The 23,645-nt window shown below is 37.4% G+C and overlaps 1 protein-coding gene across 6 annotated transcripts; it reads right to left on the bottom strand.

Annotated features, from left to right (window-relative positions):
* Positions 1–1,485: 1,485 nt before the first annotated feature.
* On the bottom strand, positions 1,486–23,554 carry AUG7 (nuclear matrix protein). Of its 6 annotated transcripts, XM_088891877.1 has the most exons (11): positions 22,529–23,374; positions 22,228–22,446; positions 16,187–16,322; positions 15,169–15,254; positions 14,403–14,464; positions 9,960–10,051; positions 9,723–9,848; positions 7,916–8,006; positions 6,821–6,928; positions 6,252–6,350; positions 1,486–1,856 (listed from the first exon to the last, which is right to left on the bottom strand). In XM_088891877.1, the coding sequence occupies exons 3-11, from the start codon at positions 16,318–16,320 to the stop codon at positions 1,656–1,658; spliced, it is 999 nt and encodes a 332-aa protein (XP_088748003.1). In that variant the 5' UTR covers positions 16,321–16,322; positions 22,228–22,446; positions 22,529–23,374; the 3' UTR covers positions 1,486–1,655. The 6 variants fall into 6 exon arrangements, with proteins under 6 accessions (XP_088748003.1, XP_010271854.1, XP_010271855.1 ...); XM_010273552.3 differs by lacking the exons at positions 22,228–22,446; positions 22,529–23,374 and adding an exon at positions 23,399–23,554; XM_010273553.3 differs by lacking the exons at positions 22,228–22,446; positions 22,529–23,374 and adding an exon at positions 23,403–23,543.
* Between the last annotated feature and the right edge of the window lie 91 nt (positions 23,555–23,645).

Here is a 23,645-nt window from a genome sequence, read left to right as displayed (position 1 = left end):
AAACATTCAAAAGGCATAGTAATCTGTTCAACTTCAGCTTCAGCCATTAAGGACTTAACCTAGAAGCAATGTTTAAAATTTAGATACAATACATCCGATACCGGATATGCATGGAAATCAGATGTCTCATCTTTTTTTCATGCATATCGGACCCGTATTGGGGACATATCGATAGCGCATCGACGAAAAAGATATAGCCAAAAACTGAAAAAAAAAGAAAAAAGCAAGTTTTTTTTCCCTGAAATAAACCTTCTTTCACCCCAAATGACTTTAAAACTCCAAACATCATTCCTAAAGTGCTAGATTTGCAAGAAACAAGTGTGAATCATTATTTTTTTTGAAAATTTTTCAAATTTTAAAAAAATATGGCAAAAATAGGTAACTTTTTTCAATTTTTTATAATATCTTGTGATTTCTTTTTTTCTTGAATGTTTAAATTTATGTTGATCTACATTCAAAATCACAATATTTTTTGTGTTATTAATAAATTTATGGAAATTTCATGAAGATATTTAGGAAAAATATAAATTAATAAAAAATTTGAAAATGTAATTTTTCTTTGCCTATAAAAACTAAATATGTTTTAGATCTATGGATTTATCTATCATATCCATAGAGCAATTAAAATTTCTTCTTTAGTATTTTTTTTATTTTTTATATTTTTAGAATTAAAAAATAAATAATAATTAATGATATTTTATCATTTGATCACAACAATTGAATATATTATAATTCTATGGATGATCTATCATATCCATAGACCAATTGGAATTTCTTATTTAATAATTATTATTTATTATTTTTATATTTTTAAAATTAAAAAATAAATAATAAATAATTATATTTTATCATTTGACCACAACAACTAAATATATTATAATTCTATGGATGATTTATCATATCCATAGACCAATTGAAATTTCTTCTTTAGTAACTATTTTTTGAATATATTTTATAATGTTTATTTATTTTTTATAATTTTTAGAAATAAATAATAAATAATAAATAATTATTGATTATATTTTCACTTAAAATTTGTGCCAATATATGTTTTATGGTTGGATAGGAGAGTTGAGTTTTTCCCATCCCATAAAACAATAAAACTTTAGAATTATAATTTATAAATTATAATTAAGCATAGGATTTTTAATGAAATTATAATTAACTATAATATATTTCTTCATAAAACCATTAAAATATATTAATTTAATGTATATACACCTCATTGAGGTCTTATATTGTGTTATTGATGTATTTTTATAATTTATTAAAATATTTATAGTGTTTCCAAGCGTATCTTAGTTTTTCTCTGATACGCATGCATATCCAAGGCGTATCCCAATATGTCTCTTAAAATTGCCTTTCCGATACACTTGGCGTTTCCAATACTTTGAACCTTGACTAGAAGGCAATGTGCTCAGTGCACACCAAGTGTGCCTACCAGATCTGAACTCGTGGAGTCTGGATCTAGTGTAAATGTCCTGTCTAGAAAGATCCCCCACTTAAAGTAAGCTCTTCATAACAATCTACCTTTGTTCCTTGAGCCAACAGAAATTTCAGTATGATAGCTCATGGTTAACTGAGCAAACAATCAACATTCGCATTCAATCATTCACAAACTAAACGTTCTCTCTTGTGTTCCAAGAACATCACAATCATCTCAGTGGGGCTTCCTCACCTCGCTCTCGAGCAACAGAAGCCGAAAGGATCCCAAGATCACGATTCAGAAATGTTAACGCAGACTCGCACTCAGCAATTATTCTTGTGACAGAAGAAGGCTCATTTGTTGCTGAGTCAGAAGATCCAATGGCCAACGCCGCATGTGAATCTCGAAGGTTCCTCAGGTTTGACAGGAACTGTCATTAGATACAGAACAAAAAAGTGAGTTTTCTGTCACTGAGAATTTGTACTCCACATCTTGCAAAGTCCCAAAACATATATAAAATTGAAGAAAACTTTAGATTAAAAGAACTGGTTCTTTTATAATAAAAGAAAATTCAGTAATAATAGGAAAATGAAGTACAAGATGAGGTAATAAGAAATCACCAAGCAGTAAAAACAAAAGTAAAGGTCCACAAGACCTCCCCCCTTGACAATACCACCCAAAATGACTCACAATTAAGCTATCTCTAAACTAAAAACAAAGAGCATGAACAAGCTCAAAAACCAAAACTAGAATCATTACCAACTCAAAGACAACATCAGCAACCAACCCTCGACTAAAGAGGATCTCAGAAATTCCTCTCCCCTCCAAAACCCTATGGCTTAACCATCCATCTATGAAACAGCAGCCCACCATCCACCTCAAATTCAAACTGCCTACACCCTAAATTCAAAAGATTCAATACCAACTCCAACTTTAGGTCAAGAACTGAGACACCAGACTTCTCAATAATTTCCTAGAACAAATACCAGAAGTGATACATATACACTAATATGATTAATCTGAAGAAGTAATTAATTCAACCACAAGATGGTGAAGCTGTTGTCAGTTTCCCTTTTTGTTTTCTTTTGCTTCCAGCAACAGGTAAAAACAAATTGCTAAGATATAGCCACCTTCTCATGCATCAAAGATAGATTAGTTTTTATGCAAATGTGGTATTGTGGTATCAGAACCTAACTTAGAACTACACTCCATTCAGGATCATTTCTCATTTCCAAGGCAATTGACCTTACACGGCCTACAGATACCTTATATTTGGCTTTGAACCTAGATCTCCCCTTCTGTCTGAGTGTTCACCCAAATGGGTACCCTCCCTTCCCAAGCTCTTTTGTCACTTCAATTTTGAGGCAAGCATCTATTCATTGAATAGTAAACTGGTTCCAACTCCACATTGTCTTGCATTTGCTCTCCATGCTCCCAATACTAGATTCTCAAATTGTTCTTCCTCTTCGTTCTTCTCTTCATAGTTAATCCAGTCTGGGTCGAGTTCACATTCCTCATCTTTACTTTGGCCACCCTGGGCTGGTGGAGTAGGAAACTAGTCTTGGTCACTAGTCCAAAATTACCCTATTTTTTATCAATAACTGGACATTTCATTTATTAATTAAAAAGATTACATCAAATGAAAAAAAAAGGGAAGAGATAACCTCTCTTATCTCTCCCCAGAAGCAGAAATTATAAGAAACAATTACAATTGTGGCCAAAATAGATGAGTTCTATCTGTCTCCTACCTAGCAAGAGAATCTGCAAATGAATTTGCAAATCTTTTCACCCACTGAACTCTCACTTCCATATTCTGAGTTAACCATTTAATCCTTTTCTTTTCATTATGAATATCCAATAACTTGGTTCTTTTTGCACCCAATTATCGTTGCTCCTTTCTACCTCCCAATTGTCAAGGGATGTAACTGAACGAAGATACACTGCTACAATTGTCAAGCAGCAATCTTTTGATCCTGAAAGCCACGCGATTGCTTATGTCGTCACGTGTCGTAACCTTAGCATGCCCATTTAAGCGTCTCGAGGTAATTAAATATTCAACTGGGCAAGGTCCAATAGCAGTCACATGGTTCAATAAGCGATCAGGTGACTTAATTTAACCATTTGGTTCCCCCTTGCTAAAGGTATTCAAAATAACATTTTTTTTTTTTACAAATGATTGATTTATTATTATCAAGAGATTAAAACCAGTACAAGCAACCCTTGGAGAGGCACGAGCTGCAACCTCTTCCATAACATAGGTAAATACAAACTAAATAAGGAATCAGATTACAATTGAGCCCAGTACAACAAATCCCTGATCTCTTAACCCACTGTAATCTTAAATTCATATTTCTTGCATAACACTTGAATTTCTTAATTTCATCCCTAAAGCACCATATGATAGAGTCTGGATCTTGCAGCCATCCTACCACCACCTTAGAATCTCCTTCAATTATTAGGGTTTCCAACCAGTACAAGCAAGCAGTTCAGCCCTAATAGAATATCCTCCCCTACCGGTCCTGAGAAAAGTGCCACAATGTTTCCATGTCTCTGCATTCAAAATAGTAATAAGCTCCATCATCTTTTCCTTCCTGGGCACACTACCACCTGTCTCTCTGTGGTTACTTAGAGCCAAGGTTCAAAATTTTGACATGATGTGCCCTATATCGTATCGGCAGGTGGCCGATATGCCTCTTTTAAGGCTAATCCCAAAACCATTGGTTTTATATGTTAAACAATGTTTAAACGTATCCCTGCCCTAATTTTGAAAAAAAAAACTAAAAAAAAGTTATGCCTATGGTAGAAAGTACCAATACATACCCTTCTTCCATACGCACATATCAATGCTTTGAACCTTTTCTGGAGTTAGCACCACTTGTCACAATCTGCATGAATGTTTTAACCCTCTCATCTGGGCCAACATACCAAGAAGCTCCATTTAAAGGATTTTGTCAAGAGTCTTTTGGTTTTCTCAGGTCCAACTCTTCACTGTTCGTGCAAGCATTTGCTTCATTTGAAATGTCAACCCTAAGGCTGCCACATGACACTCAAGACTCCACATTAGCATCTTCTTCCTTGTGCCCATCTCTCCACAAAGTATCACCCATGGAGGTAATGAGCCAAACCACATATACCATACCTTCTGACTGAATTTCAATCTTCCTGGGAACATTCTCATGCTTTGCTCCTTCAGTTCTAATGGCCACTAAGTAAAGGTCCCTCAGGAACACACCCACCAGGGTTCCTCCACACAAACATGTGATTAGTCTCATAATGTTCTCTATCCAGAGGTGGAATTGTAACCCCAATATCCTTATCACTGTGCCTTCTTCAAATGAAAATCATCTTGCATTAGACATCAGGCACCATTTTGAAATCGAGATCTAGCCTTCAGCCCTTCATTAGACATTACTGTTGCAGCAACAATCTCTCACTTACCTTCTGTTAGATCCAGCAGCTCCATATCTTTGTCAAACAGGGTTATAACAAAAGTTCCTTTCACCTTTTTCTCTTCTAAATGAATATTTTTCTCCAATCCATTATACTTTGCTTTACAGGCATCACTAGGTGCTGCTCCAAAACCCTTTACTCTAGTTGATTGAAATCGTCGACAGCCCAGAGTAACTCGTCATCGTCAATCAAACCTCCTCTTCATTAACCTCCTTCATACTCCTATTCAACTGTAACTGTTTTTTAGCAGTTCTTCACCTCGATTTTCAGCCCAGTACCATCAAGAAGTTCTGACTTCTGAGAGAAAATCAAAACCTCTCTCCAACCTGTGGCTCTCCTCCCTTCGGGAAAACACACCATTTGCTTCCTCCCTTCCCCAAAGTATCTAGGAACCTTCCTTTGCTATTTACTCTTTGCTCTGCAACATATCTTCTTCCCCCAGCTTCCTTCATAATCCTCCATTTCAGCTTCCTACCTAAGGAGATAGCTCCCTCCACAAAATCCTTAAACCAAGATATTCCATTGCTTACCCGTAGCACTGTTGCCTTCCTGATTTATCTGACCTTTGTTTCCTCAATCACAAACATTTTGGCTTCCACCTTCAGGGTTTGCCATCATCCTGCTGGTTGCCAAACTTTGCCATGCACTCAGGTTGCCTTTCTGATTTCAGTTAGCAGATGCATTAGCTAGACAAGGGTTTCACAGGCACCATGTATTGGAACTGTATCTCCCATAGAGATTGAACGAACTCTGAAACATACTGGATGTCTAGGGGTAAGACTTTCCATGAAATTCAAGACACAATCCCAACAAATTTATGATCATTAAACCATGTACAACCAAGGGGCTATAACTTAGTGCAATGGTAAAATCTTGGGCTAACAAGCACGAGAACATGGATTTGAATATGAGAGTGGTCATTCCATACAATAAAATGCCAAAGGTTAGGTTCTATCCAGTCCACGCTCCTAAGACCCCAGATAGTCCAATGACCCAACCATGCAGTACCTAAAATGCTTAAAGCAACTAGCATTGCATATAACAAATGATATAGGTATTGACCAACTAGTAAGTGATACAGTTAGTAGAGCTTTCCACTGACTGGTTGGTTGACAAATTGACAATTAGTCATGCCTTGATAACATTGACCAGACAACATAACAGAACCAGATGTAAAATTAAGAAGTTAAAAATGTCTTCAACAATTATCCAATTGACAATTTATTTTCCATCCACCTCCAGGTCTACATATGCTTTTATATTTTAGAGAAACTTGTTGAATTTGATTCATTTGGTAGATCCAATGTTCAAACAAGAGCAAACTGGGTATCTTTTGAAACTAAACAAACAAAAAGAAGGTTCAGGATGGGCATACCTTTAAAAGCATTTTATAAGCTTCTAACAAGCGGTTGGCAGCTGGCCCAAACCCATGCAACTGTGGTACCTCCATCATGTGTGTCCAAGGACGAATTTCCTATACATATATGAATCTTGTAAACAGGTGAATTGCAAAAGGCTTCCAATTAAAGAATTGAAACTAACCGAGTAAAGTATCAACAAAATAGCATAAGATAAATGAATAAAACTTAAATATATTCAACTAAGTAGCATCAGAACTGCCTTAAGTGAACCTTTTTTTATAGATAATTAAAATATAGCATGAAAATAAATAAAAAAATAGGCACATCATCCAGTCTACCCCTCCCAAGACCCCAAATAGCTGGGACCAACATTGGGACACTATTCTTCAATTGATTGTGCAAATATATAACCTTTAGCACAAGAAAGCATCTGTTTCTTTGTAGTTTTTAGCAAGGAATACTATCAGAGAAAGCCGATCAGTTAATATGGCAATCTCATCTTAGAATTCAATCAAATTTTAATAGATAATTATAACTGCACTTGTCAAAATCTGACAAGGTTTAGATGAGTTTATGCCAGTACCTTGGTGTAAATTAAATTGAACGATCTTGCAGTTTCTAGAAAGGATTCCAAATGAGCACGAAGTTTTGACTCCACCTCTGCATAGTCCTCATCTGGGTTGTAAGCATGCTATGCCACAAGAGAGAGAGCAAGCATAATTAACAATGGAGACAGGAAAAAGAAAGGAATGGAAAACAATTAAACAAAAATGAAATTAAAGAGTGTTCCTTATACATGTATAAAAAATTAAAGAGTATTCATTAGTTATGTACAAGGGAGAAGTTAAACAACTAAAGTTAGATATTTTCCACATGCATGAGCAAATGGAAGAACCACACAAACATAGTATGGTATATAAACTTGTTTAGTACAAGGATAAAAAATTTGGATCCCTTATACATGTATATACTTCAATACCTAGAGTGCAGGATGAGGCAATTACTTGCATCCTGATTTCTTGAGGATAGTTTTGCTCATCCCATTTAATAATATTATAAATGATTGCCTCATAGATAGACAGATACATACATACATACATAGAGTGAAAGAGGATAACAAGGCTACAAATCCACAATCTGCCTAATATACCAAAAAAAAAAAAAAAAAAAAACAATGATGATAAATCCCTAACAGCACATGAACCACAAAACCACTAGCATGGAGATTCTGCCACCATGGGCCAAAAGCCAAAGTCCAGCTATAGATATCGCACATTGAAAACTATCAGTCTCCTACATTAATGACCAAAATAGGTAGATCAGGGGACACTTGAAATCTGTCTAAAATACTTACTAACTCCAGATCCAGAAAACTCATGTCAGGTATAAGAAAACTTCTCCCCATCATACAGACAAAACTCCCTTACAATTGAGACCAGAACTATTAAATATCTTAACATGTTCTTCTAAGAGACTGATCGAAACAAAAAAAAGATATTAATAATAAAAGAATAATCTCATTTAGTGTAATTATATTGTAGATATATTCATTTAAAATGGTCACTGCAATTTTCATTTTAAAGTTTTTTTTGGTGCATGTGTGTGGGGTGCGGTTGGGGTAGAATTTGAGGAAGCAATAAATAATCAAATAAGTAGCAGCTAAGGACTCCAAGCAAACCTTTGATGCCAAATCATCGACCATCTGTTGAAGATTCAACAGCTTCTTTGATTGTTCTGAAAGGTTTAACTCCAGTTCAGAAACATCTGGCCTGCAAATGGACTTTGATTAAAGGAACAATAAGTCACAACCATTATGGTAAGGTACAACCATAGTGTGCTTGTTTACTCATTTAAATAAGGTGCAAACAATACCCATTTTTCTGAACTGAAATTCAAAATCCAATCTAATTAAGGTGATCCAATTTCAATTTGCTTATTGATTAGATTGAATATGGTTCCACCCCAATCCTATCTGATTCAATCTGAATCCAATGATATATGCACATATCTACATAAGTTTTTTTGAAAGTATGGATTCATTAATAGATGCAAGAAAGTTAGCAGCCCTGAACACTAAGGTTCTGGCAAAATGGGAATGTACAATCCGGTTTGGATGTATTTGTTTTACTAAGAATCATGTTTGGAAATCTCATAGAAGTTACTTTTAGAATTTAGATCATTTCATTCATGATATATAACATGAAAGTCACTTGACATTTCTAGTTCATTTTATTACTACCATATTTTTTTGATAAATTTTATTACTTCTACTACTATATATTTTTTTTTCATGACATATACTATGTTCTGTTAATACTATATAATTTTCTTATCACCTTTTAGTTTAATTTATTAGTGGTATCCAATATCCAAATTCAATCCAAGTCCAACCTGAATCCAGCGGATAAGGTTCAATTTGAGTCCAAATATTAATGGATCAAATTTGGATCTAGGTATATGATATATCCAATTTGATCCAACCCATTTGTAACCCTACATTCAAATACAGGACTTCTACCAAGTATAGACCCAGTGCATGAGACTCCCGCCAATGCAGGGTCTAGCGAGGGAGTACACAGCCTTAACCCTGCAGATACACAGAGAGGCTGTTTCCAAGATTTGAATCCTGGTCACCCAGGTTGCAATGGTGCAACCCAACTGTTGGGCCAAGGCCCACTCTCTCAACTTATGATAGACAAACAAAAAAATATTAAGCATCCTTCTTGGATATAAACAGGCCATGGTGAAATAAGTTAATCACTACTATGAAGTTGGAGTTATAATGATTACTGTAGCAGCTTCTCTTGATTCCGTTTTCTTTGTTTAGCGAAGTCTCGTCACCATACCATATGATTGTATCCCTCCTTTTCTTTTAATAAAGGTTTTGCCTATTACCATCAAGTAAATAGCCTATTCAACATAAAAGTCAAGGCTAATAATTTATCAGAATTATATAAAAAAATTATCAAAATACAATACAAACCAACTAAGGAACACCTAGGAGTAGGCAAGGCACACCCCCACAAAATCAGCCTCACCTATGACCCCTTAAGAACACCTGAGGCACCCCTTTAAAAACACTGCCCCACCCAGGAATGATACAATTTACTTTATCCCAATTATCTATGAAGAGAAAGTAGAGAATCCCCTTGCTCATGTAAACTTAACGTGGCTCTCCAGGAACAAACTTGGGGTTTGTAAAGCCTTTTAACCAATGGCTCCTGGTCCTGATGTATGGAGGGAAGAACCTAGGGAAAGGGTCTCCAGTCCCAAAGAACTAGGTTTAACTGGTCTAGGAAGGGCAAAATTTACATATTGCCTTGCATCTAGTCTAATTTTTACTGCTGTGTTCTAGTTTAGTCATCTCTTGTTTTCTTAAACTTCTTGCTGCAAATTAATTGATTATCTTTACAATGAATAAATGGACATTTTTCTTTTGATCGATCAGTGAGAAAATAGATAATGAAAACGGTAAAAATGCTTACGGCTGAAATATTGATTGAATTTGCACATCTGCAGGAAATAGTTTGCATTCCTCAGAGAAAATTTGGGCCTGTTTCTCAGCAATGGCATCTACTAATTGTATGTCCTTTGCCACTTGCTCATCAACACTAAAAAAGAAAGCAGAAAACAAACCAAAATCAAGTTAATAATGTTTCTCCATTTCAATTTGAAGAATAAGATGTGAACAAGGAGGAAATTATCAACTAAGATAATCTGACCTCCATTCTGGATTATCAGCATAGCAACTTGCTTCCACAAGATCTACAATAAGGCGAAGCATTTCACAGCGATCTTCATAGCTACCCCGTCCCTGTAGTATGTATTCACCATTTTTTTATCAGAAACAAGAAGGATGAATTCATACATTAATTAGAATATGCAGGATAAGTACTAGTATGTATTCACCATTAAATAACAATAATAATCTAAGCCTTGTCCCAACTATATGGGGTTGGGAACAAATGTTCCTTATGCACCCCTTGCTTTGCCAGTGTATCTGCCATTGTATTTGCTGACCTCTTGATCCATTTAAGTTTAGCCTAAACCTCACCTACTAGCCTCCTTCCCTTACTCGTCTGAAAAGCCATGGCCCATCACTATTGTTAACAATCCAACTTATCACTGGCAAGGAGTCACCTTCCACTTCTAAATGTCTCAAAATCAAAAGCTTTTCTATCTTTAGTCCATGCAAAAGGGCAGAAAAAAGTGCCAAAACTGCACCCTACAATCTCTGATGATTCCTATACCCAAAGGGCCTGGATTTCCAAAAGAGCTGCCATCAAAATTCAGTTTGATTCCATTATTTCTAGGCAGAACCCACTCCTCTTGCACTGTTGCTTTCTGAGAAGAGGAAGCCACTATTACTCCCCAACCTCTAAAAAAATATCCATACTGTAGTCATTGAAGATTTCCAAACTTTTCATCCAACAGACAATAACAATTACAACATAGCCCAAAAGAGATCTTCCCTAGTAACCCCTTATTTAGCTAAGGTGTCAGCCAATCCATTTATTGTCCTTCTAACCCATCTAGAAGTTACACCAATCCCCCTTGATAGATACTTTATTTCCATCACAATCTGCCTGTGGATCCCCCTTGGAGTCCCATCTGTTTAGCCAATCTCAATCTTCGAAGGAGAAACATTACTTCAGCTCTTGGAGAATCTCCCACTCCTATTGGTCCAGAGTAGAGAGCCAACAATTTTAAATAAAAATACATACCCCTTGATAGACACTTTATTTCCATCACAATCTGCTTGTGGGTCCAAATTCCTAAGTTGTTTGCTTGCATCCAACCTATTACCAGCTTGGATCCCCTTGGAGTCCCAACTCCCATCTGTTTAGCAAATCTCAATCTTTGAAGGAGGACCAGTACTTCAGCTCTTAGAGAATCTCCCACCCCTATTGGTCCAGAGTAGAAATCCAAGAATTTTAAATAAAAATACATACCCAAGGAAATCCAACAAAGAAAGGAAGTCACCCAAACCTCCATCAAAGATGGCAATAAGATTATATGCTGACAAATGTTACTTTGCATTCTATGTCTACTAATGTTTCTGGGCCATTACCCAATGTTGGTCCCAGCTATCTAGGATCTTGGGAGGGGTAGACTGGGTACGGTCCTAACCCTTGGCATTTTTTCTCACAAAGTGGTTGCCCTCAGACTCGAACCCATGTTCTCATACTTGCCGGCCTGGGATTTTACCATTGCACCAAGTAATGGACCCTAGACCTGTTCATGGGCCGGGCTTCGGGCTGGGCCCATTCAAATTTTGGCAAAAGCCAAGCCCAAGCCCAGCCCATAAACAGGTCTAATGGACCGTTAATCTAAAAGTACAAAAATTGCTAAATGACTAGCGCCATCACATTGGGATGGATTCCGGTCTACCATATCTTCAATAAGGCACAAGAAATGGGTGGGATGCAGGATGTCTTCGTAGAGCTACCTTGGCTGCCCCATGGAAGGCCATCCATGATTATCTTCCTACCTTCTTACATCATATCAGGTATGACTTGGCCACTGGTCAAAAAATCAGGTTTTGGGAGGATGTGTGGATTGGGGATACTCCTCTAGGTATTAAATTCCCTTCTCTCTTTGATATTTCCAGGTTTAAGGGTAGGCCCATCTCTGACTTCCTTACTCAGCATCACTTCTCTACAGGATTGAATTGGAATTTTGGCTTCATTAGAAACCTTAGAGAATCTGAACTTTCTATGATGACTGATCTTTTGAGCTTGTTGAATTCAGTTTTCTTGTGTGAAGGTGGCTCGGATTCTAGAATATGGGGTCCTAATTATGTGGGGGATTTCTCTTGAAAGTCCTTTCGTTCTCTGGTTGCCACCTCTTCTTCCTATTCTTTCCCAGTTAAGGAAGTCTGGTGTCCTCCCATTCCCCCTAAAATTAGTGTCTTCTGCTGGGAAGTGTTTCATGGAAGCGTTAATACCTTTGATTTACTTCAAAGGAAGAGACCTAACTGGTGTTTGTCCCCCAACTGGTGTGTTCGTTGCAAGTTGAATGGTGAGACTGTGATTCATCTTCTTATCTCTTACTCATTTATTAGCTTTATTTGGGATTGGTTTACTTCTCTCTTTGGATGCAGGTGGTCTTCTCCTGATAGGTTGGAGGATTTGTTTAGCCCTACTAGCATTAGCTGTACAAAAAAGAGGGGTAGGACCTTGTGGAGATGCACTAGAGCAGCACTAATTTGGACTGTGAGGGAGGAAAGAAATGCAAGAATAGTTGAAGAGAAGGAACAAAGCAAGGAAGCTTTGGTAGAAACTATAACATTGAGAGGGTAGCTCATTGGGCAAAAAGTTTGAAGCTGTTTTCGGATTTCAAGATTGAAGATTTCTTCAGAGTTTGGAGTACCATCGCTGCATCCTCAACTACAAGACAAAGATCTGTTGAGGTTTGGTCTCCTCCAATAAATGGTTGGAAGAAACTGAATTTTGATGGGAGCTGTTTGGGTAACCCAGGGCCCTCAGGTATTGGGGGAGTCATTAGGGATGAAGAGGGGAACATAATTGCTTTATACTCTGGCCCTGTGGAGCAGGGTGATGTGGCAAGATCAGAGTTTTTGGATGCAGCTTTTGGGGATGAGAAGGCAAAAGAACTGGGTATTAGAAGGCTGATTATTGAGGGAGATTCTAATACTGATTAAGTGGCTGGTTAAAGGGGAAGGGGTGGCATGGCATTTGAGGAATGAATTCAGAAAACTCAAATGGCTGTCACAGGAAATGTTAATCCAAGTGAAATGGGTGAGGAGGACTGTTAATAGCTTGGCAGATAGCTTAGCCAAGCAAGGGGTACATAGAACACATATGTTTTGGGCTCAAATGTAGTACAAAATTGGGACAGTTTATATAGCTGGTTCCTTTCACAACTTCTTGTTGTAATCATGTTTCTCACATAATTAATGAAATTTTTTGTGTTGTTGGTCAAAAAAAAAAATTATCTTCAATAAGGCACCATTAGAATAACAAGCCAGTATATACCAACAGGCCAGAGTATTATAAATAGGGACTGTCTTGGGTCTGGTACTTAAAAGGGCAGCCCAGTGCCCACCAATGCAGGGTCTGGGTAGGGGCGGCAGATGCACACAGCCTACCCCTGCACATACAGAGAGGCTGATTCCAAGATTTGAACCCTGGTCGCCCAGGTGGCAATGGAGTAATGCAAGCGCTGTGCTAAGGCCCACCCTCTGTCTTGGGTCTGGTACTAGGACCCAAAATTGCAGATTTGCAGTCAGGCAATGCCAATAACTCACCCTGTCTTTTATATCCAGAACATCGGAACTTCAGAACTCACCATTGTACAATTACACTTAAGAAAGTGCTTATAAAAATCAGCATCATTAAATGAGTTTCTAACCATCTGATTTATGTTCTACTTTTTGGACCTTTTCATTTCTTTTTCAGAAGGTAAAGAACTTGATACAGTTTTCCGAGGGCTGTATATAACGTTTTACACTGTCCAAATAGGTATAGTATAAGCACAATTGCAACCAGCTCCAAGCTGATCTTTGGTACACCTCTCCATCATAGCACCCATTTAATGATGAGTCTGATCCTCTAAACAATACATAGATGGCAAAGTATGAGGCCCCAGAATGTTCTATGGATCTTGTGCGCCAAAACTTAAGTTTCTCCCTTAAATGGTCAATATCACAGGAAGTAATCCTTACAGGTACAATCTTGAACTGAGATATTTACTCCAGATGCACTGAAGACAACCATCAATTTTATCACAACCAAAACCACATGTTATGTGCTGAAATTAAGCTAGTAATATAAACATTTACATGGATTAAAACTCTCTTTTTTACCAATAACTTAAACTTTCATTAATTAGAGTGATAATTAAAACTCTCAATTCGAATACCATTTCTGTCCTGTTTTGGAATTTCTTCAATATTATGATGAAATACTAAGAACATCTGTACCAAACTTGAAAATAATAAAAACACCAAACTTCTCTGCAACAGCCCAAAATCAAAATGAAGTTATCAAATACAAAATTTCTCATAGAGTTGAAACTTTAAAGAATTCTAAATTCTATTTCTTTGATAAGATAAAATGGTTACAAATTCCAAGTTTATTATGCTAGGCTATAGTTTCTCATTCAAAATGAAAACAAATTAGAATGGTAAGACAACAACTTACTTGAATGGCTTCTGTGTCTATGGTAGTTGTAATACCCAAAAATTTTGCGATCTCAGCCAAATCTGCAAATGTTTGCAAGAAGCTAACAAGGGTAAGACTAAACAAGTCAAACAATTCAAATGGCTAAATAAGCATGTATGGCTATAGATGAAGAGATTCCCTAAGAGTATTGGGCACATGCACAAGTGTCATGTGCTGTCAAGTGTTAATAAAACAGGAGGAATATTCTAGAGAAATAATACAGACTTATAGAACATGCTACCCCATAGAAGATTTCTTGGTACTTGAAACAGAAAAAGGTATGTGGATGCTGCCACATGGTCTTGTCCATATGTATTCCATGCAGTGGTTTGCCATACATTAGTTTATTAGATTACAGCAACATACCATGCATATCCACATCTGTTCAGACAGCATCAAACTGATAATTCATATTTTACTTTCCAGGGGAACAATTCCAAACATGAATACAGCTCTTACTTTTAAATGTCCAGATAAGACTAAAGGAGAAAATTTTATCATGTTAGGATTAAGTTCTAAGATTATCTCTGTTTTTTTTTTTTTTACAATATAAGTATGGAACTAATGGAATATGGCTTACACTCTATAATAATCCCATGGAATGAGAACCATCTCTAAGTACAAATTTTAAACACATAACAATTGGACATCATCATGCCCATGCCTTTGTTCTTCAGAATGATTAGATTGCTGCACTATCTACAGAAACCAATCAGGAAACAAGATGATGGGTGCAGAAACTTACATTGGATCCGACCTGTTTCTTCATCACGATCCATGCCATCTCCTTGTGAACTTTGCTGTGAGAAAGGTGACTTATCACCTAAGAGCCTGTAAAAGATTAAATTTGAAATTTTACAGCATATTCTCATTAAAGAAAGTAAAGATTTGTTAAAGGACATAAAATCAAAAGAATCATAGCTTCTGATCTCTTCCCCACCACCAAGAGAAAACAAAAAAACAGGTAAAGGAGAAGTATGGTCAGGTATGGTATTTCTTCCACATTGCAGTGAGTATACAACCAGCCAAAGATGCATATCTAAAAGGGCCAAGACTTAAAGAGATGCCAAACATCAAACCGCATCTGAGTATCAAAAATCATTAAATAGCTGTAATAGTGATAAAGATGATAATAGAGATAAAATCTCAGGCATCTCAAAGCTACATGTATCCAGTTGGATGGCTGTTTGACTCTTCCTGCTATGTCTTTGACTAAAATACTCAGGTTATCCAGGCGTTGATCTAACTCAAGTCCTCTATGTGTCATTATTAACATTCCCAAAAAGTAGGCAGTTGCTTGAAATAGAGTTTAAGGTGTGTGGTTTCAATATTTCTATTAAATTTTACATTTTCAATTATCATTTATGGAAGTCACATGATGCATAGATTTCATGATCATTTCATCTGCCTATTCCAAGGAAACATCAGACCCTAATTGTCTAAATGCAGCACTCACCATATCCAGAGCATGAATTTCTTTTTATTACTTCCCCTCAATTAGAGCCATTCAATGAACATTTCCAACAAAAGACAAATGAATTGATGAAGGTGCATTATGGAGCTTCCGTCCAAAAACATTTAGTAAGAAATAGTAAAATTGCATAAAATTTCAATAGAAATTACGAAAACCAACATGAAAAATGAAGAATTGATGATTTTACAAAATCAATTACTTCAATCTTCTAAGATCAAATCACAAAAGAATCTATAGAACCATCAAAAGAAAGTAAGATACAGAAATGGAGAGAGAGAGAGAGAGAGACCTGAAAAAGAGCCATTCAAGGAGAGCGTATCTCTCCATGCCAGCAAAAAGGAGAGACTGTGCAGGAGCATTTGCTCTTGGGTAGTTCAGCATTGCTAATTTCCTCTGTATCTCTTCCATCTGCTTTGCTGCCATGTCTGAGAGAAACAGAGACGGACAAGATGGTGGAATTAACAACACATCACAGACGTGGACAAAGAGAGTAGTAATGGGGTCAAACAACGACAAAGCCTCCAGATTGAGTAGGTGTTCAACAACATTTTTAATTTGAGGTAACATTTTTAACTCAACAAAATTTGGGCTGGGATTGGGCAGGTTGGTCAGAGCTGCAAAGCTTGGTCAGTTCTTTAAAGTATTTTTGAATATTTTTTGTTGGGCTTTATAACCTATTTTAGGAGTGGAATGGATTGCAATATGCATAAATGTCATTGATAAATGCATATATAAATATTTTATACATATATACATTATGTATGGGTTTGAGTTTAGGCTAATCATATGCATAATGTAAATAATGAAATATAGTTTAGGGTGTAAATGGCTTCTGGAGGGGGATGGAAATACAGATTTTTCCACTCCCTAGCAAACGGGAGAAGACAGAAAAACCAAATCTCCAGCATAGAGGTGGAGGGAAGAGTAGTAAATTCAGAGGAGGAAACTGAAAGGTGCTTTGTGGATCACTTCAAGTCAATCCTTGCCTCCTCTGAGGAAAGCAATGCAGAATTAGGAGAATTAGGAGAATTACAGTGGGTAAGAGTGCCAGAATCCGAAGCAACCTTCCTAGAAAGAGCTTTCAGTGTAGAGGAGGTACACGAAGCAATTTTCTCGACGGATAGATCTAAAGTTCCAGGACCGGATGGATTTTCAATGGCTTTCTATCAGGACTGCTGGGAAATCTTGAAAGATGAATTAACGGATGTATTTGTGGAGTTCTATCAAAAAGGGAAGTAATCACCTGGAGCAAATGCAACTTTTATTGCTTTAGTGCCACGAAAGAAGGAGGCTAAAACCCCGAAGGATTACATACTAATAAGTCTTGTGGGTAGCTTGTATAAGATCATTGCTAAAGTCCTAACTGGTAGGTTGAAGACTGTCTTGCCCTATATTATATCTCGGAACCAAGGAGCTTTTGTAGAAGGCAGACAAATTGTGGATCAAATCTTAGTGGCAAATGAATGTGTGGTAGCTAAGAAAAAACAAGGTGGCAAAGGTTTGATTTGTAAATTGGACCTAGAAAAAGCTTATGATATGGTGGATTGGTCCTTCCTGTTGAATCTAATGGAAAAAATGGGGTTAGGTGAAAGATGGAGGATGTGGATTAAAGAATGTATTTGCTCGGCACATTTTTCTATTCTGATGAATGGGGTAGCAAAGTATTTCTTCCAGGCTAAAAGACGACTCAGACAGGGTGATCCTTTATCCCCATTCTTATTCACTTTTGTGGCTGAGGTCTTAAGTAGACAAATCACCAAGGCTGACCAAGATAACCAGTTTAAAGGTTGGAGGATGGGTAGATCAGAAGTGGTGGTGTCTCACTTGCAATTTGCTGATGATATAATCATTTTCTGTGAAAGTTTGGATGAATCCAGTGTAAGGAACCTGAAAAGATTGGTGGATAAGTTTCAAAAGGCCTCCAAACTGAAAGTGAATTGGGGAAAAAGTTGTGTAGCTGGAATAAACATGGGGGAGGGGGACATCCAAGCATCGGCAAATTTGCTAGGCTGTGAAGTGAAAAGCTGGCCTCTATAATACTTAGGTATGCCCTTGGGGGGGAATCCGAAAGCTGAAAGCTTCTGGAAGCCAGTGTTAGAGAGATTCACAAAGAAGTTGGCAATGTGGAAGTGAAATTATATTTCCTTGGGGGGAAGAATCACCTTGATAAAATCGTGGCCTAGGTATAGGGAACTTATTAAAGAAAAATAAGGCCCTTCTAGGGAAAAGGCTGTGGAGATTCCCTTGTGAAGAAGATAGGTTGTGGCATAGGGTCATTAAAATCATTCATGGTGAAGCAGTTAACGGTTGGGATGCAAAACTAGCCTCCAATGCAGCTCCAAACTTTCCTTGGAAGGCAATCTATGAGGTATTACCAACCTTTCTTCAAATTATTAGATTTGATGTTGGATGTGGCAATAAAGTCTTATTCTGAGAAGACCTTTGGGCTAGGGATGTGCCTCTTATGGTTAAATCCCGGATCTCTACTCTTTATCAAACCTTAAAAACAAACATGTTGCTTGGTTTGGTTTGCTCCCAGACTTGGGTATCTCTTGGGATTTTGGGTTCAGAAGAGGATTGAGGGAAAATGAATGTGAGTCTCTAGTGCTTTTAATCTCAACACTTAAGAGGGTCTACTTAGACCAATCTATAGCTAATGGTAGAGTTTGGTCCCCAACTCCTGATGGTTTATTTTCTTGTGCATCTTTCTTTGGTTTGTTCACTCACTCTGACCCTATGGGGGTGAACTTCCCTGTGAAAGAAATATGGTGTAAATCAATCCCTCCAAAAGTACAAGCTTTCTATTGGGAAGTGTTCTTAGGGAAGGTAAACACTTGTGAAGTGCTACAGAAAAGGAGGCTAAATAAATGCCTCTCTCCTCATGTGTGTGTCCTTTGTTTGGATTGTGGTGAAACCCTACCCCATTTACTTTTATCTTGCTCCTTTGTTTTTGGTATTTGGAATGTTGTTTGTTCTCTCTTTGGATGCAGATGGGCTCTCCCACAGGATGTGGCAAGTCTTTTCAGCCCCTCCTTCCTAAGACAACAGAAGAAAAGAGGAAAATGCTTATGGAAGGCAGCAAGAACAACTACAGTATGGACTATATGGGAGGAAAGAAACTAAAGAATTTTCTTTGAAAAAAGTAAATCAAAGGAGGAAGTGATTGAACCATAAAAATCAAAACTGCACATTGGGTGAAGACCATGGAGCTATTCAAAAATTTCTCCACAAATGAGATTTTAAAAAGTTGGGTTGAAGTAGCACTAACAGATGCACCCAAAGTAATTGTGAGTGAGGAATGGAAGCCACTGGCACTAAACAAACTAAAACTAAATTTTGATGGGAGTTCTTTTGGTAACCCAGGAAGGACAGGCATAGGGGATGTGATTAGAAATCATCAGGGTGTGGTGGTGGCACTCTTCTCAGGACCAATAGGTATTGGTGACTCGATACAGGCTGAATCTCTAGCCCTACTTCAAGGTCTAAAGATGGCTGAGCAGACAGGAATAACAGACTTAGAAATAGAAGGACACTCATTAATGGTCATTTCTTGGGATAAAAACATCACTTCAGTACCTTGGAAGCTCAAATTTATCTTTAGAGAAATTGACAAACTTACAAGGAGGATCAACTCTCAGTTTGGTTGGGTCAAACGGATGGAAAATGGGATGGCGGATACCCTAGCAAAACAAGGGGCAAATAGATCTACATTGTACTAGGCAGAACTGTAACTGGCTGTTTGTTGGTGCAGATTAGATTAGTATTTTCTGCTACCTATAACTTTTGTAACTGATTGTAACTTTTGCTACTTTATTAATAAAAATTTCTTGCTGATAAAAAATAATAGATATATATATACATGCTTACATGCATGTCATAAATACACAATATACACATCTGTCATACAATGCCAGTCAGGCTACTCGAGACCTCAACCCAATCCTAGACTGGAGCTTGAAAACTCAAGCCTAACCCCTTTTTGCATGGGTTAGGTCAGGCTCAGGTTGGGCCCACCCAAGTTGCATCCCTACTCAGAAGCATGTTTTTCACTCTTTTGTTCTTCATGATACCAAATGATAAAAGACAATTTTTTAAACTTTGGGTCCTTCACAAGACCAAAAGATGGTCTACAAAGCTTTACTAAACATAATACTGGTAGTAGGGATGATCATGGGCTGGAAAGGCATAGTGGTCATTACTTGGTGTAATGGTAAAATCTCAGGCTGACAAGCATGAGCGCATGGGTTTGACTCTGAAAGCAACCACTTTTTGCAAAATAATAATAATAATAATAAATGCAGAAGGTTAGGATGATATCCAGTCTACCCCTCCCAAGACCCCAGACGGTCAGGACCAACATTGGGTAATGACCTTCTGATATTAGAAAGGCATGATACCTTGAAAAAAAATAAAAATTAAAAAAAAAAGCAACTTACAACCAATCAACAGATATCATACAGGTGGTAATAAATCAGCTGATATTCATCAAAATTCACTGGGGGTATTGATTTGTCAAAGCACTCTAGTATCAATAATCATACTTTTCTGGTATCATAGATATATAGAATAGTATATCAAGTATAGCATATATTATATAAGTTATATAATATAAGATATTACATAATACATACATATGTATATTATGTAGGGTTAAATACTTAACTACCCTTGTGATTTCTGACAAATACTTAAACCACTGCTATGGTTTCTAAAATGACTTTAAGTACCCTGGTTGAGTGATGTCACAGTACAAATACTACCCCTCTGTTAGTGGTCCATCACATTCTGTCCACATGTGATATCACTTGCCTTTTTTTTGGTAGAATAACTTGGTATTAATCGCAAAAAAAGAAAAAGAGGAAGGGTGTACATGAGAGGATGTATAAGCCCCAAAGACAAAAAGAAAGAGGCAAGACTAGTTAGGCATTGTGTTTGCACTATACAAAAAATCCCTTCCCAAACAAGACTTTGCTAAACCATCAGCCTAAAAATTTAGATTTCTTGGGATCCATCAGAAGTTGCAGGATAAAGAAGAAGATAACTCAAAGATCTCATATAAGATGCTGGACAGTCTCCAAGGGCCCGAACTCTGTTCTTTAGCCCAATTGATGGCAGTTTTAGAATCACCTTCCACTGTAAGTGAACTGAAATGGAGAACCTTTGCAAGTCTTAATCCTTGAAGGAGGGCATGAATTTCAAGCTTCCGAAGCATCCTCAGCTGTAATCGGGCCACTAAAATCCAAGCAAAAATCCCCTCTAGAACTGTAGAATATCCCACCAATAGCAGCAGCTGGCTGAGAGAATGACTTCCTCTTGAAGTTACCATCAAATTGAAGGACAAAATAACTAGCCTATCTGGAAGGAAGAGTATAAGAGGAGAAATCCGCAGGGGAGGTAAACAAATAATCCTGCCAGCATCTACTCAGGTTGCCAAATCTTACTCCTTCAAAGGTCTTATGTGCGCTCATCCAAGAAAACAGAAAACACAAACCCTGTTTTTGAGAACATCCCAAGGAGAAGATTTTGTTATCAAACATTTTTCTATTTCTCTCTTCCCAAATGCTCCACAAGACAGCATGCATTGTAGCTTTCCAAAAGAGCAAAAAACCCAGTTTTGCTCTTTTGTGGTAAAAAATGACCTTCTAAGAATTGGTTCATTTTGTATAAAGTCAAAACCTGGCGCTGACTGAATCTAGTTTGCAAGACAATAGAACTGAAACAAGTTTCACCTTCCCCGATATTGCTTGCTCACACAGAGGTTAAACTTTTCAGCATTCAATCCATAGATAGTTGCAGGACCAACATCTTTATCTGCATCTCATCAGTTTTTTCACTTGTAAAATTTTGGGGTTATTAGTATCAATGAAACAAAAAGTAAAAACAAAGTAGAACTAAATTACACCCCCCCCCCCCAAAAAAAAAAAAAAAAGATGAAAGAGAAGCAATGAGTTAAGCACTGGAAGTACTAAATAAATGAATGAAGCACTGAAACTAAAACGGAGGTTAGATTTTTAACTTAAAACAAGAATTCATCTAGATCATTAGATGATTGAAACAAAAGATTTTCACTTTCTCTTGATCACATCTCATTGAACTGAGCAAGGCATGGATTAGGCTCAAGCTTAGTATGAATTTTCTAAAGTAAACTATCATTTCTACTATGATTGACCTCGATAGTATTCTCATATGGTAAACCAATGAAAAAGTTCTCAGGAACCCAATAGAAAAATAACAGGTTTCTTTTCAATCACAAAGCTCAAAGCTTCATATAACTGCATGCAAGGAACCAAAGCCAGATCCTCAAGACATAAAACAATGACACCAAACTACCTTCCTACTTGTTGGGCAGAACAAAAATGTCGAATCATAGTTCTTAAAAACTTGCATGCCTTCGTTGTTGTAACAAAACCCTAGCTCCATGACATAAAGGCAAACCGACAGCTGAGTAGACGATGACGATAACGTTACCCATGGATACGGCGACAATGATGGGATGGATCCTGCAACGTCTTCCAACCCCACCCATTGCTGCTGTCTTCCCTCACCACTCTGGCCGACCAATTGTGGAAATCAACCACCCTAACAGTAAGAATTGTTTTCAATTTTGTAATTGAATTCTACTTTATTTTACCTTATGTTTCGTTGATGCTAATAACCCCGAAATTTTAATGTTCTGGCTCCAGTAGTTCCAATCAAAAACACTAGTTCATTAGGGGAAAGACGAGATCTTGTTTCTTTGAGAAGCAGAGGCTCATTGCAACAGATGGAGCCACCTCAACTACGATGAACCCCCAAAAGCTCAATATCCCAGATAAAGCAATTGACTGATAGTCAGTTCTATGATCCTGAACTTCAACATGACCTCAAGGAGTCAAGGTCCTGCCTTTTACTGTCAGTGAAAAAGCCTGATGGGTATCCATTAATCCACGCGCGGTATTTAGGGGAACCTAGGGTTTTCACACCTACACAACTTCTAGGAATGCGGCTCCCCAACCTCAAGAACATAGCAGAAAAGAAACTGAATGCAGCAGTTGTCGATGATTGTTTTCTCGGGATCCAAGTTTTTTTTCACGGATTTTCAAAGAAGAGCTGTCATGGGTGCAACGACAATTGTTGGTTTGCATCCTCTCCGGTGGATTCACGAAACAGCCAAGACAGCTTTAGCCTGGGGATTTACGAGAAGGACTTACCTGAGAATGATCAATTAAATGTTGCTTTGGTAGACGTTGGCCATGCAAGCATGCGAGTATGCATTGCAGGCATCAAGCAGAAAAAACTTTACCCATGCCTTTGATAGATCTCAGATCTCTTGGTGGCAGAGATTTTGATGAAGTTTTGTTCAAGCACTTTGTAGCAAAGTTAGTTCAAGGAAGAATGCAGCATTGATGTGTTCCAGACTGCACGGGCTTGCCTTAGACTTTGTGCAGTAAACAGAGAAGAGAGGAGGAAGGAAGAGGAGAGGAAGAAAGAAGTAAGGAGAAGAGAGGAGTCCACCACCTACCTACCTTCGATTGAGCGGAGCAGCGTTCAGTCACCGCCGTTACTCTGGCTCTTGCGTTTTTCGAATGAATCCCATTCTTTTCTAATTCTTCTGTCTCTATTTGAACTTTCCGTCCATTTTGACGGGGGATCGGCTTAGCTGTTTGGAATAAACAGCCGAACGTATAATGCATACAAAGCTTCAAAACAGACCACGTAGTTTTTCTCAAACAGCCAAACGATAATCGTACTTTCGGGTTGGTGGTGTA

This window comes from Nelumbo nucifera, chromosome 7 (assembly GCF_055504915.1).
Source record: "Nelumbo nucifera cultivar China Antique chromosome 7, China Antique-T2T, whole genome shotgun sequence".
NCBI classification, from domain to species: domain Eukaryota; kingdom Viridiplantae; phylum Streptophyta; class Magnoliopsida; order Proteales; family Nelumbonaceae; genus Nelumbo; species Nelumbo nucifera.
This window is presented reverse-complemented; position numbering and strand designations above follow the sequence as displayed.

What these genes read in the sequence shown, in the direction of transcription:
- AUG7 (XM_010273551.3), bottom strand. Translation starts at nt 21,223, where the DNA reads ATGGTAACTTCAAGAGGAAGTCATTCTCTCAGCCAGCTGCTGCTATTG. An exon ending in TAGACACAGAAGCCATTCAA is followed by an intron (nt 10,052 to 14,402) that starts GTAAGTTGTTGT and finishes TACATACTACAG; the next exon opens with GGACGGGGTAGCTATGAAGA. An exon ending in TCGATGATTTGGCATCAAAG is followed by an intron (nt 6,929 to 7,915) that starts GTTTGCTTGGAG and finishes CTTGTGGCATAG; the next exon opens with CATGCTTACAACCCAGATGA.